Source organism: Macaca thibetana, chromosome 18 (assembly GCF_024542745.1).
Source record: "Macaca thibetana thibetana isolate TM-01 chromosome 18, ASM2454274v1, whole genome shotgun sequence".
Classification (NCBI taxonomy): domain Eukaryota; kingdom Metazoa; phylum Chordata; class Mammalia; order Primates; family Cercopithecidae; genus Macaca; species Macaca thibetana.
This window is the reverse complement of record NC_065595.1, coordinates 18020619-18036788: the sequence shown is the minus strand read 5'-3', so window position 1 is coordinate 18036788 and position 16170 is coordinate 18020619. Positions and strand designations below refer to the sequence as shown.

The window sequence follows — 16170 nt, the reverse complement described above, 5'->3', positions numbered from 1 at the left end:
ACACAAAAACAAAGGAGAAGTGCTCATGAGACAACACAGTGATAGAAGCCTTTTCTAAACAGTTTCCGCTTTGTCTGGGGTAAATGTTCCACCTTCATAATCCCTAAATGCTCTATTATAGTACTTACACCATCTTAATCACATGTTTACCTGTATGCATCTATTATTACTTTATAAAATCTTTGAAAACCAAGTCTGTGTCTGTCTCATCACCACTGCTGGCCCAGCTCACAAATATTTGCTGAGTGAGTTATTTATCTAATCAGAAGTTACAAAACAAAACAAAGACTTATTTCCTTTTTGAGTCTTTCAACTACCAAACTCTACAGCATATGGCATTATTTCCTAAAGATGAGAAAGTAAAAAAATTCCAAACACTTTAAACACTATTACAAATTATAAAATTATAACACTGAAAACTGGGCAGAAGAAAAGATTCAGGTTTCAGAAAACATACACAAATCACTTGATATATAAGACTTAGAAGGCCCAGGGATATGAACAGATACTACACACATGAGAAAATAGCATGAGTAAAACAAGTACAGAAAACTGTACAAAGCAGTGCCATATCTGACCTCTTAATATAACGTTTGATATTATTATTTAAAAATGGAAATACCAAATACTGTTACATATTTGTTACAGATAAGATGAAATAGTACTCCTCATATATAGTTTGTTGTAGATATTATACATTGGCACTGTTCTTAAGACAATTACAAGTTAAAAAAAGAAAGTTCATACCCAATGGCCCACATACACTATATGAGAAGTGAACAAAGGAAATAATCCAGACTATGAAAAAGCTTATGCATAAAAACATAACTCAAAATATTATGTGTAATAATAAAAAGTTGAAATAAAATCCATATCATGAAATATTAAATATCTATTAAAATGGTGGCTAGGAAGCCTATAAGCCACCTAGAAAATGCTTCTGAAATAATGTGAATTAGAAAAAGAGATCCAAAATAGAACATGTACTGCAATTAATTTTATGTTAAAAAGACAAATATGGGGGGGCGGGTAACACCAGAAAGAAATATACCAGAACATTAATAAGAGTAGAGTTAATACATGATTTTATCTCTTATCCCTACTTTCCATAATGTGATGACTCTATATGTCCAGTGATTTTTTTAAAAATTGAAAAACAAATATTTAGAATGCTTGTATCCCTGGCCTTTCTTTAAAGTTCAGTTCAATGTCCTTGATGGCACTAACTCAGCTTTCCTATTCAAGCTCTTTCTCTAGTCAGTCTTTGTTTCATACAACACACAACTTCATTAACTCACAGTAACTTCATTGTTTGATTTTGTAATTGCCTAACACTGTAAAATACAGCTCTTATTTTATAGCAGCTTATAACTCTATTGTACACCAGTATTACACTAACGGTTCTCTCTGTGTGTCTGCAGAGCGCTCTGGACACTGGATATATGAAAGAAAAAACAACTGTTGATTAATTGAATCAAGGTACATACTCTGAACAAAAGGGGACCATAATTTTTTTAAAGATTTGCAGTTATATATGAAGTTATTGTTTCCTAATATTTAAAAACATAAATGTCATAGTTCTACAAATAGTAGAATTTATTTATTTCCTTTTAAAAAACTATACATTATGATCATTTTCTTTTGTAAAATGTAGATGAATAAACCAGATAAAGATAATCTTCCTATGGGACTTTATCTCTTAAGACAATCAATATTTTGTATAAAGTCTGTATATCTGCATTAATAAACTGAAATATCAATGAAATGTCATCACAGGCTCAGGGAGAACATAATGAAAACTTACTAAATTAGGATCTGCTGGTTTGGTCTCTGTGCAAATTGAATAGGGCTGACAAGGCATTCAGCTTTGTATTATAGTTTGCTAAGCAAAGGAATAATGCAAAGAAAATTTCAAAGGGAAATGTTTAACCAGCACTAACCAAGAGAACAAGCTATTTTCAAGTATTACAATAGCTCCATTTGCATAAAATAATTAAGTGCTGATTAAAAATGAATCTTCTTTATTCATTAAATCAAGAATGCATTGTAAGAATGTAAGATTACTATTGTTGTATTTCTATATTATAATATAACTATATTTCTTTTAAATATTCTGTAATTCTGAATATTCAATAATTTACACAGAGAACCCTCCAGGTCATCCAAAATGGGTAAGGCTGAATCATAACAGGTGGACTATGTTTTGCAAAACTGATTTGACACTGAGAAAATGTACTGATTGAAATGACTGAATTGTGCTATTTCAAGATACTCTTTTCAATTTTTTTTGGCAAAGCTAGATACACTTTCTGATGTTGAATAATATATCTCTTAATGAATTCATTAATAAGGTCATATAGTGCCTTATTCTGATTTTAGGTATAGATTTTCCCTTTTTAGATTTTCTTAAGTTATGATTCTGATTATGCTTATTATGATAATTTGTTTTGGCATCTCCTATGACTATTAAATTGATGATTTAAAATACTATGTAAGTTACATGATTAATCATGCTACCTTATGAAATAGTTTTTTTACTCAAAATTAAACTTCAGTTATCTTTGTTTCTTGATCTCCTTTTCTAATCCAGCAAATCAGATCTATTTTTATACTTGTTTACATTTTTTAATCAACTACACATCCCTTTAAATCTGTTTATTGTTTTAGAATTTGAAAGTTCAAAAAAGAGAAAGGCCTATTGATTAAGAGACTGTACAGAAGTTAGTACATATTTCTGGACACTTTCCAACATTTATTTCCTTAAATCAACCTCTGGGTGTAATCTCTTAATAAAATTCATGAGTCTCCCTGAAACGGTAGGTTAGAATAGAAGTTATTTTAACTTCTGCTTTCTTATATAGATCAAAAACTTGTGCATAGCCAAATTCATTTTTACTCTCATAGATTCTAATTTAACAAAATTATTTATCCTGAAATTTCACTAATAAAGGGGGAAACTGTAAAAGATTTTAAGCTCTCATGTTCATCACTCTTGAATAACAGATGCTCATAAATTTCCAGTTTTATTTTAAAGTTCTATTTCAAAGGTCTAAATCTCAAAGAAAGCCTCTCTTAAAATCTTGTTAGGTAGCTGGTAAAAAGTTCCATGACATTTGTATCACATCTTCAGAGCTGTGGCCCACATCTGGTTAGGCAGGGGGAAGGGAAACAAAAGGAGATAGACAGCTTTGGTGAAAAAAAGGTTTAGGGCCCCACTGGATCATCTCTTATATGAGACTACAAGAACTCCTGAGGTCTAGGTCACTTAGGGTGTTAGGGTCTACTGTGGGAAGACTTTGAGAACACCTCTAATTTTGAATTATGACAACTAAGTTTCCAAAAGGGAGAACCTGAGCCTTAGACCCCAAATGGCTTTACAAAATCATTTGAACTGTGAATAATCTCATAGCATAATGGTGAATCCCTAGGTTTAGTCTAACTTCGATCAAGATTCTGTATTCGGGCTAAAATTCAAACTGTTTATGAGTGGTGTTTATTCACTATTTGTTCTAGTCATTGTTTGTTATAATGTGCACATTTCTTATCCTCATAAAGATTTAAGTAAGGACAAAATTCAAAAACAAGAAAAGAATTCTTCAAAGATAACGGACAGAGTACATCCCTGTCTTCACTGAGTTCTAGAAAATGCTTTGGGATTCACCCCAAGTCAAGCTGCTGATTTTTTGTTTTCTTTTGTTTTGTTTTGGTAAGCAAATTTCAATCTTAAACAAAAATCTTTAAAAGTTTTGGGAAAATATTCTGAAGGTTCTCTGAATCAAATGAATATTTGAATTGTGAGATGTGTAAGATTTAAAAAGTACTATATTCAAAGAAGAATGGCCAAATCAAAGCATAATTTAAGATGGATACAAGGAATGCAATAAAAAATAAAAGTCAATGAGACTTAAAATTCTTCCATAATCAATCAGAATTTTCTAACATTATAGTTAAGTGATATTTTAGCAACTTCAGAAAAGAGAAACACAAAAACAGCAAGCAATACTATGAAATGGATTAAAAAAAAAGAAAACAGAAGATTACAGATCAAGTCAGATATAGTTCTCACTGAGAAGTAAATATTTATAATGTATCCCTCAAGATTTAGAAAACATTTTTCATTTCCAGAAGTTAAACACTAATAGAGAAAATACCAATATATCATTTAAAACGTGCTGCTATAAAATTAAATTGTTAAAAAGTTTATACCCTGTGCTTAGAAGTAGGTAGGTTGACATCAATGAAAGAAGTATGCTGAACAATCGCTGAAAGACAGCTGGAGAACTCAGTAGTGGCACAAACAAGGAAGAGGCTGCAATGAAACAAAACAGGTCATTTGTCAGTACAAGAGACACAAAAAAATGTTAGTGTAGAGCCAGGCATGGTGGCTCACACCTGTAATCTCAGCACTTTGGGAGGCTGAGGCAGGTGGATCACCTGATGTCAGGAGTTCGAGACCAGCCTTGCCAACATGGTAAAACTCCCATCTTTACCAAAAATACAAAAATTAGCCGGGTGTGGTGGCAGGTGCCTGTAATCCCAGCTACTTAGGAGGCTGAGGTAGGAGAATTGCTTAAACTCGGGAGGCGGAGGTTGCAGTGAGCCGAGATTGCACCATTGCACTCCAGCCTAGGTGACAAGAGTGAAACTCCATCTCAAAAACAAAAACAAAAAAAGTTACTGTAGAAGCCCTGAATAATCTAGTATCATTTATGGCATTTATTGCTTTGTGACCTTGAACATGAAGCTACATATCCCCTAATTATAGTCAAGCCTCACATTTTTTATTAATATTACATTTCATTGTTTTAACTATGCTCAGATTTTCTCATTTATATTCAGCCCAGATCACTGTAATAATATTAACTCAAAAATGAATTATTTTCTAATGAAATAAAAGTGTTACTCAAGATTTAGCACCCTTTGCTTAATTAGGCATTTATATCTTAGTTCAAAGACAACTTACTCCTCAGAAACTGATTTTTTCCTAACCCCTTCCTTCTCCAAGTTTTCCCGCTGTAAAGTATGCACTGACAGTTGCAGTATGCCCCTTGGAAAAGAGAACAGGAATGAGTTCACCATGCATGAGAGTTGTATTAACTCTCCCCCGGGATAATAAAAGGAACTACCCAAGCGGAGGAAGGGCAGATGAAGTGGGTGGGGTGGCAAAATGTAAACTCCTCCATCCCTATTCTGGGAAGGAAATGTGCGTAACTTCCTAATCCCCCTAGTGCTCTAGAGTTTGAAGATAGACAAGTTGGGATGAAATCCCGGCTGAATCACTTACTAATTGCTCAAACTATAGGGCAAGTTCATTAACTGATCTAAGCAGAAATTTACCCACCTATCAAATAGAGATGACATTAAAAAGTTGTGAAGATTAAATACAATTTCACCTATACAATGTTCGCTGAGCATAGTGCCTAGCACATAGTGCTTAGTTACTGTTAACTGTGGTTATTATTATTAGTCAACATCTCCTAAATTAATTTACATGTAATGTCAATTTCATCTAAAGTCAAGTCACTGCAAGATTTAAGACTATGAAGTTATATTTTTAATACCCTTACATGAGTAGCTTCTGACTTTTTTCCAGATGTGTAGTTCCGATCATAATCAACTGATACATATTTTAACTGGAAGAAATAACATTTCAATATCTCTGATTTTAAAAGTCAGTTAATCTGTTGGACAAATGATGGTTGTTAAAAAATAAAAAATAAATAAAAAGTAAATAATAAAAGTCAGTTCAAATGAGACCTCTTCCGTAAAACTGTACACATTTTCTGTCCTTGTTCTACGTTTGTCTAAATGCTTGATAAGGTACTAAAGGGGAAATAAGAGTCTCTATTCTAAATGACATAAGTAGAACCAATTTCAAAACATACCGTCCATTTGGAGATCATAGCATATTAAGCAAAAATGCTCATTAAAGCTAGACCATGGTGTATCTGTGCCTAAAAGAGATCTTTGGAGATACTGATGACTTACCTATGAGTTAACTTTATTTCATGTCTTACATCATTTTGTAGGTATCCTCTAGAAGCTAGCTCTACCAATACCAAGAAGGAAAGATCTTGTTTAAAATACATGCCCAGAGAAACTTTCATGTTTGGAGAACAACAGCAATAAACTGATTCTAAATCTCCTCCTCACCATTCCAAAACAATAATCAAATAAACAAGGACAATTAAAAAAAACCATACAGGATACTCCAAATAGAGAAAGAAGCATATAAAACACTGCATAATGTATAAGTGTGCTCTACTACAACATAAGAAGATTTGACAGAATCTTATTGACAGAATCTTCAATTTGTTGTAGTAGAGCACACTCACACATTATGCAGTGTTTTATATGCTTCTTGAGAACAAGCCTAAGAGTCATGTTAGTAAACATGAATGAGCTCAACTCACCTTTTTATTTAAAAGAAAAAAAATTGTGGAATTGGCACATAAAGCAAAACCTAACTCTAGGCAGAACACAGGAACTAAACTTAAAACACAGTGATTCTAAAAGGCTAAAAATAAAGGCTAATGGAAACAGTACAAAATCTAGAGTTGCAATCCTGATACCAAAGTATACTTTAGACCAAAAACAATCAATAAGGAAAAGAAGAACACTTTATGATGTTAAAAGTGACATTCCACAATGATAATGTAATAGTTATGAATATTTTGCTGCAAACAACATAACCTAAAACAAAATTATGACATCCTTCACAGAAATAGAAAATAAAACCCTAAAATTCATATGGAACCACAAAAGACTCTGAATAGCTAAAGCAATCCTGAGCTTTTAAAAAGAGAACAAAGCTGGAGGCATCATGAAGTCATGCTGAAGGCATGATTTCAAAGTATACTACAAAGCTATAGTAACCCAAACAACATGGTACTGGCATAGAAACAGACACATAGGTGAATGGAACAGAATAGAGAACCCAGAAATAAATCCACACATTTATAGCCAACTCATTCAGACAAAGGCACCAAGAACATACATTGAGGAAAGGACCGTCTCTCCAATAAATAGTGCTAGGAAAATGGAATATCCATATTCAAAACAATAAAACAAGACCCTTATCTCTTACCACATAAAAAAGAAATCAACTCAAAATGGATTAAAGACTTAAATGTAAGACCTGAAACTATGAAACTACTAGAAGAAAACATTGGGAAAACACTTCAGGACAGTAGTCTGACAAAGATGTTTTGGGTAAGACCTCAAAAGCACAGGTAACAAAAGCAAAAGTAGACAAATGGGATTATATCAAGATTAAAAGCTTCTGCATAGCAAAGGAAACCATCAACAGAGTGAAGAGACAACCTACAGAATGGGAGAAAATATTTGCAAACTACCCATCTGACAAGGAATTAATAAAATATATAAAAAGTATAAACAATTGAACAGCAAAAAACCTATTAATTCAACTAAAAAATGGGCAAATGATCTAAGTAGACATTTCTCAAAAGAAGACGTACAAATGGCCAACAGGTATATGAAAAAATATTCACTATCGCTAATCTTCAAAGAAATGCAAATCAAAACCACAATGAGATATCATCTCGCCCCAGTTAGAACTGCTATTATCAAAAAGACAAAAAATAGCAGATGCTGGCAATGATGTGGAGACGGGGGGAACTTTGTACATTGTTGGTGGGAATGTAAGTTAGTACAGCCATTCATGAGGGGTGGGCCCCCATGACCCAAACAACAAAAATCATCAAAAGATGTAAAAAAGCGTATGTCAAATTATTCACTGGCATTACAAAGTGTCTTCTCTGAACAAAAAACTTGGGCTCAAAACTTGCTCTTGTCTTCCAACTGGAAGGGAAAACCTAAGTCCTAAAATTACATGTTTGCTTCACACATATATTTCAACATTCTCAATTAAGAGGACTACATAGAAAAATATGCTTTCAAATGTCTAACTAGCTTTAAAAAATATGTAAGGTATACTAGTCGATGTTATTTTCAGGAAGGGAAACAGATAAAATTTAAACATTTCCCAGTCCCTGTGTAAGAACAGAGAATTTATGAATTGGCATGAAAATGAAGCATAAGATCCTCTTCACCCTTTTCTCTTTTGGAATCACTTAGTCAAATCTTATAAGATGTTAATAAATACATAGCTTTATTATCAGGTCATAAATATTCTATCCAATTATCTTAGTAACACATGCATGCACATGAGAATTCTCTTTGTTAAATTCCAGCAAGAGTTAGAAATAATAGCTCCTTATTATTATTTTCCTGCAACAAAATTATTTCTTTCAATAACAATGATACAGACATAAACAGATCATTTAAAAATAACTAAGTTGATATCAAATTACCTCACCAGGTTTGAGTGGCCTCTTACCTAATGTTGCCCAGCTAATAATTTGATTCATAAGAGGCAGTCCTTGCTTCCTAAGTAGACTACTCTGGGTGCTATACACAACATACATGGAGAGCACTGTGCTCAGCACCTAAAGACAAAGATGAAATAAGTTAAAAAAAAAAAAAAAAAAAGAGAAGGTAGTGAAAGACTATAACTAGCAAGAATGTAAGACAGTCTTATTTCTGAGATGTTAAAATCTGGAAAAAATGTGTATCTTGGAATCAATGAAATACAGTGGACAGTACAGGAACTGATGCAAGTTAATAAACCTAATGCAAAAATGAATTTTGTAACAGAGTTACCTAATACTCAGGGGTATGTCTAACAAAGCACATAAGAATGTTAGCATGATATTCTTGGCTACCCTAGAGAGAGATCCAGAAACATTCACTTCTGTGGAAGCACTCATTATTCTGGATACATTCTGTCAAAGCTACTACGGCTTAAGTGTAAAGCCAGTCAGAGTACCATTTAAAAAGAAACATATGTTTCAATGGCTTGACAGGATTTTTGACAAAAAATTTCTTCTCTTTTTATAAGTTCCCTGTCGCTCTCCAAGAATGAATTTAACTTGTGATGTAATCTTTCAAATGTTGTGTATTTTTATTTCAGAGTGTTCTTGGAAATACCATCTACTATCCCAGCTCTATTCTTGAGGAAATTTTTTAGAAGACTCATATGAGTTTTGCTTTTTGTCTGTGATCTAAACATAGTTATTTATTTATTTATTTATTTATTTATTTATTCATTCGGTTAAAAAGAAAAACAGATGTTTTCCATCCTTATCTATGGAAAAAGTTGTCATTTTATAGACTATCACATGATACGATGTTCGTCACAACCCTATTAGATATTATCTCTACAGATTAAAAACAAACTGAAGTGGCTGGGTGTGGTGGCTCATGCCTGTAATCCCAGGACTTTGGGAGGCCGGGGCCAGTAGATCACCTGAGGTCAGGAGTTCAAGACCAGCCTGGCCAACATGGTGAAACCCCGAGTCTACTAAATATACAACATTAGCCAGGCGTAGTGGCTCATGCCTGTAATCCCAGCTACTCAGGAAGCTGAGGCAGGAGAATCGCTTGAACCCAGAAGGCAGAGGTTGCAGTGAGCTGAGATTGCACCACTGCACTCCAGCCTGGGTGACAAGAGCAAGACTCCATCTCAATACACACACACACACACACACACACACACACACACACACACAGATAAATCAAATTACTAAAAAGTACCCATCTAGTATGCAGCATAACTGGGAACTGACTCAATTTTGAAACATCAAGTTAAAAGTTATTTTCACCACACCAAAGCCACTAACCATGCTGAAGTTTATTTTCACCTGGGACATTAACTGAAGTCTTAAACTGGCTATTCTTAATATAAACATACTCCAGGCTGCCTTCACTTCAAAGAAGTGACCTTCCCTGACCCAAATGAGGACAAGGTAGAATCTCAGTCCAGAGGAAGCCCTTTTCAGTTCAACTTTTTATCAATACAGGTGTCTCTTCAGTTTCGGTAACCTCTGCTCTTCAGGCATCACTGGGCTGCCTCTTATGGACCTTGTGCTATTTCATACCTCTTAAAGAATACATTTCCATGTAGCATCTTAAACAGAAAGCTTTCTTCTCAGCTGGCAGATACTAAGTAGCATAAAGGTAATGGCATTTTATGAACATAATTAAATATAACCATAGGATACATTTTTGGTATATCATTAGTATAACATAGTATTGAAAATCTGTAACAGACCTGTAATAGATGTACCAACAGCTCTTCCTTTCTAAAGCTATCTTTTCTTTTCATGAGAGATGTTACAACACACAGGGATAGCAGAAGAACCAGCAAGCCTGCACCCATCCTGTTTTGAAATACAATTCACAATTTTAAATTTTCTTCAGATATTTACTGAATACGTATCAGATGGAACTATGAGACATCTAACTCTAATACAGACCTCTCAGTCATTTGGCTTAATTAAGAGGAAGTAGCAAAAAGGGTACATTTTAAGATTTTTAAGAAAACTTTTAAGTTTAAGATTTTAAGAAAACTTAAAATCTTAGGATAAAGATACTGCTGGATGTGGTTATTTGCAACTTCTCCCCACAATTTTTTAAGTATGTCTACCTTACTTCTATAATTTAATTTTTAAAAATTTTAGGCATATCAAATACTATAATATGTAGCCTGAAATGGGCAAATTCACAAAAATTTACAATATAAAGCATAACTAAACAAGTATATTATCAGTATCTACAACATGTATTTTGTGATTATGAAACTTACTCATGCAAAAAGTATCTACATATATAACCCATATTATTTCTAGCAGGAAAAACAGCTCCCTTCTGTGACAGACCTTGGTATTTTCCTCAGCTGCTCCTGGCTGAGGGAAGAGGTAGGCAGTGGTCACATGGGTGGCATGCAGGTGAGGTATTTGTACAGTAATGAAACAACAAATTACACCTTTCAAGAACACCAGGTATAGTATGTTTCCTAAAGTCAAAGGTGACTGATCCCAGGGAAATGGTGCCCTACTGTTGAGCTCTGTCTCACCTCCTTAACATCTGAATAACACAGTACAGCCAAAATGATGCTGAGGATGAAATCCGGAACCCAAATAGAACTAAGAGAAAAGGAATTGGTTGAAGAGAAAAAAGAAAGAGCAAAAAGCAGAGCTGGACACCTAAGAAGAATGCAAAGCAGGAATCCCCAGAAAAATGCTTGATGGTTGTTGCTGATGCTTCAAATACAATCTTTGAGAATCCTAAGGAGAAAGGTAATCATATATTCAACATGGATTATCATTAAAATTTAGGAAAAAATAGTCACATATGACCAAGATTCTTTGCTTTTTCTTTTTCTCTTTCTTAAGTTTTAAAATAATTTGGTATTTAAATTTATTGGCATATATGTTTTTACTTTAGAAAACTGGAGTACCAGACATTACAACTATGTTGTACACATGTTTGCTTTTTCCTTTAATTGTATCCTTAAATGTTTCATAAAATGACATCTTTGTAATTTTCTGAAGAAGGGAGATGCTGTGACAGATGAAAAGGAGAGTAGAAGTTTCCCCATGAACCAGGAATCAAAATAAATAAGTTGCAAATATAGCTAGTAGGATAAACTTAAAATCACTAAGCAATTTAAATTTAGAGGGAAACAATATAATTTTCTAAAATATAAATTAGATTTCTCATATTTTTACAAGTTTATTTGCTTCCCACATTCATCCTTAATAGAATATGCAAGTGGCAAATTTATACAATTTCCTTCCCTTTGAGCATATGTTAAATTCTGCTCAACTATGCCAATACTGCTTGAGCAGGACTGATAGGCAGAGACTGATGAAGGGAAGGAAAGGGGCTTTATAGAAACGTTACAAGAGCTTACAGAGCAATCTGAAGCAAGAAATAAATGAAAATATTTGAATTCATTTTCTCACATACTACTTGTAGGTTACGAAAGTTGCAAAATATTTTGACTTAGTAACACTCTAATGAAGTATGGCTTAGATAGTATGGTGTTAGAATTCAATACAATTATTTTGAGCTCTGCTAATAAATTGACTTCCTGGGATAATTCCTGATCTATTCCATATTGGCAGTCTCATATAAATAGGAGAAAATGTATAGAATCTCATAAATTAGCACATATTTTTACAAAATATTATTTAGCTAATCTTCCTTGATTTAAAAATATATACCCGTATCCATTACAGATTTGGTTAAAATGTTTTAAAAAACGCTTATAGTGTTCTGAAGAAAGTAACAAAGATGATTTAATTTCTAATTCCCATGATTAGAAAATAAGAGAGGAAATGTTAAATGAAATAATGATTATACACACACTCACACAGCCCATAATTTACTTGACAATAAAGTGCAGTTAAAAGCAAAGGTAACCAGTTATTTTATAGATTTATTTAGGTTATTGAAGACAAATAAATATAGCAGCATAGTAGGGAATTTAGGTAAGATATGCAGAAGAATTCTCAAACAATTTGAGTGGTTAAACATGGGAAAGCTGGCAAGGTAAACAGAGTTTCCTCCCACAGAGATCTTTACATTCAATTTAGAATAGCAGAAAATTTAATTTTTACATGACATTTTCGTGTGGACATGATTGAAGCAAAGAGGGCTAACACAGCATCTTTGAGACCTTTCTGTTTCGGCAACAGAACTTTTTTTTCATATGAAACTAAAACTTTCACTGATTCCTCCAAGTATAAAAGAAAGAAAATCTTCTAGACTTAAACAAACAAACAAAAAAAATGGGGAGCATTTTAAGTTATCAGTGGCACAATTTCATTATGAAAGCCCGGAAGCATCTACTAGGAGGTTTAATGACTCTTAGAACTTTGGCTAAACTCATGACTAATGGTTTGATATTGGTATTTTAAATTCCCATTAGTTCACATGATTTTAAATTCTTGACTAAGATTAGGTTCAAATTTTACAGTGTTAATTGAGAAAAAAAGAAACTGTATTGAAAAGAAAAGAAAATACAGTATTATTCATACACTAGAGAGATGTCTGGCTTTCGACCTACAACCGGCATCAGTGGGAACACCGCCAGGAGCACAGAGAAGAAAGCCCAACTCAGTGAGGTCACCTAAAATCAAGAAGAAAGTTATCTTTAGACAAACAGGGTATAGAAAACTATCATCAGTGTTTCACAGGCTATATGACTGTGAAGGTAAAAGGAAAATGCAAAGTCTTACAGCTATTTATTATTTTATTTTTCAAATACTTTCTAGCAGAATCAACAGCTAACTATTTTAAAAAGTAATAGTTACTATTTGTGAAGGACCTGTTGCATAGCAGGTATAGTATTAGGTGTAATATGAGCATTTTCTCATTTAATTCTCACAATAACCTCCAGAGGCAGATATTATTCTTCCCAATGCATCAGATGATGAAACAGAGATCAGAGAAGTTAAAATATAAGTAGTACCAGGTCCATGACAAGTAAATAAAATAACCAAGCTTTAAACCTGCATAAAGTGCTTCACTCAATTTATGTTAGACTATGTATTGATGAAGACATCTATAAAAAAGGTGGCCTACAATAATCATCAAACAATTGAACCCAGAAGGAAAATAAGTAAAACTACTTTTGTAATTAGATTAAGATCTCTCACAAATTAAAAGATCAATAATCCCATTCTTTGAAGTTTTTTTATAAATTCTCAGAGTAGAAAGAAGATATCTTCCTGCTACTTCTATCAAAAAGTATGAAAGTGGAAATAGGAGAGCATTCTTTGTAGAAGCACATTGTAATTCCCTACCTAGCTGAAGGAAGAAAATCAAGACTCAAAATATTTTAATAATTTAATAATTATATATCTATAATAAATACACACTTCTCCAAAAAAAAAAAAAAACTGAGTGTTTCAGAGTAAGGAGGGAGATGTCTCCTGTGACTCAAGTTCAGAGTGCAGACCCCTAAGCCACTGGGCTGTGCTGCTCTGGGCGACTCCTCTCCTGGTCCATTATCAAGATATTTGAAGCTAAACAAATCCAGGAAGTGCTTCAGAGATGCACATATCAGTACAACTTATATAGCACCTCAATTACCACATAACTGGCCCATTTTGATGTGAAAGTCTAAGTGAATTACTGAAACCTTACAGGTAGTGTCAGTCATCCTATCAATATGACTAGGCTCTTTTATGTAAGAACACATTCTACCCTTTTCTTTAAAAATAAACAGTTCCTTAAGTTACATACGTGTCAAAACAAAGTAGTTACTAATCTGTCCTATGTCAAAATGAGTACTCATACCTTTGCTCGAGTCCACAGCCGAGTGAGAAATGGCCAAACCGCAAAGGCAGTAAGTCCAGCGGTAAGCATATAGCGGTAGAAAAAACTGAGAACCTAGTAATGCATTCCAAAGAAGGAATGAAAAATAAGGTCATTTAGTACTAGTTACAAATATATAAAAGAAATTTGCAAATGTTGTAATCTGATAAGTTACTTACTAATACTTCAATGCCCAAGGTAAAAACTAACAGGTACCCAACAAAATGGCTCAGAGGATAGGTCAACAGTGATGTGACAAGGTCCTGAACAACTTGAAATCTGTTTCAAATAAAAAGATTGATTGAATTTTAAAGTCAGGTCATACATAGTATAAAAATACAAACTTTGCACAAAGCTAAAAAAACTAGAGAATTTTCCATTTATAGATGATTCAAAAACTAAAATAAACTCTAACGGATTTGTTTCAACGGCTTTACTTACCTAATTTTTTTTTTAATCTAGAAGTATTTTAGGGAAAATGTAATTTCTGAATTAATTTGAAAATGATCGGCCAGGCGCAATGGCTCACGCCTGTAATCCCAACACTTTGGGAGACTAAAGAGGGCGGATCACCTGAGGTCAGGAGTTTGAGACCAGCCTGGCCAACATGGTAAAACCCCATCTCTACTAAAAATACAAAATTAGCCAGGCTTGATGGCACATGCCTGTAATCCCAGCTACTTGGGAGGCTGAGACAGGAGAATCGCTTGAACCTGGGAGGTGGAGGTTGCAGTGAGCTGAGATGGTACCATTGCACTCCACCCTGGGCAACAAGAGCGAAACTCTGTCTCAAAAAAAAAAAAAAAAAAAAAGAAAAGAAAAAAGAAAATTATCACAAAAGTTTGCTTGGTCTTTATAAGCATTAATGACAATAAATGAATCTTGTTTGATCTTAGTTTACATATGGGTTCATACAATTACAGATGCAACATCAGATATAAAACACAATGAATCCAAATGCATATAAACTGAAAAATTTTTAAAAATTCACCCAAGTAATCCTATATTTAAATCTTAATGAAATAAAGGTAGGGTTTCCTAATCCAGTTAGGGAAAAATCTTAATTACATTTTTTAACTGAGCTAAATAACCTTTTCCAAACCCAATTTAAGATGTCACTAATTGTACACTAATTACAATTAGGTGAATTCATCACCATCAAAAATGTATTACATACTTGAGTACTTTTTATATTTTATCACTAGGAAAAAAAAGTTAACATTTGTAGTGCATTATTAAGTAAGTAATTTTAGAAGGTCAGTATCATTTGGTTTATGACCTTTCTCTGATTGAAAGCAATGGCTACAGAATTTCATCAAAACAATGAAGGTGCCATGTAGGAAAGAAAAGCTAACACCAGTCAAAAGGGAATTTTTCTGTTCTTCTTAACAATGAATAAGCACAGAGAATCAAGAGATAATTTTGTAAAATCATTTAGAAGATCATGAATTTTTATGTCTTTTTCCTACATAATCTATCAAAAAGATAAAGATAGGACACAACATACTTTCAAAATCATGTTTTCCCTTAAAATTTAAATCTATATGTTTTCTTCATATAGGACATTTAATAATTCAGGAGAGGTTCTGTACTAGATACGATTTTCTGCAAGGACAAAACATTTTGTTCTAAAAGTTTAAAAACCAGACTAAATGACATTTTTAAAAATTTGAAGTAAATATGCATATGCAACAATCCTATTCCTTTCAAATGGAGAGGTAGCAGTATGTTATTTGATCAATGCCTTTTTGTCTTATAGTTAACATTTTAAGCATTTTAATATTAATATTAATTTTTGATATTTTTAAGTTATTATTATTATTATTTTTGGAGACAGAGTCTTACTCTGTCACTCGGGCTGGAGTGCAATGGTGCAATCTTGGCTCACTACAACCTCTACCTGCTGGATTCAAGCAATTCTCATGCCTCAGCCTCCTGAGAAGGAATTACAGGTGTAACCACGCCCAGCTAATTTTTGTATTT

The 16170-nt window shown here is 33.2% G+C and overlaps 1 protein-coding gene across 7 annotated transcripts in view; it reads right to left on the bottom strand.

Annotated features, from left to right (window-relative positions):
• Positions 1-16170, bottom strand: part of PIGN (phosphatidylinositol glycan anchor biosynthesis class N) — a 150239-nt gene that overhangs the window by 42735 nt on the left and 91334 nt on the right. For all 7 annotated transcript variants that reach the window (XR_007721317.1, XM_050768140.1, XM_050768137.1 and 4 more), the window contains 6 exons: positions 14367-14466; positions 14170-14262; positions 12906-12997; positions 10133-10241; positions 8360-8468; positions 4207-4309 (listed from right to left, as the gene is read on the bottom strand). Coding sequence is in view for 6 of the 7 variants with exons in the window: in XM_050768140.1 (XP_050624097.1) it covers positions 4207-4309; positions 8360-8468; positions 10133-10241; positions 12906-12997; positions 14170-14262; positions 14367-14466 (606 nt within the window). In the remaining variant the exon portion in view is untranslated. The remainder of the gene's footprint in view (positions 1-4206; positions 4310-8359; positions 8469-10132; positions 10242-12905; positions 12998-14169; positions 14263-14366; positions 14467-16170) is intronic.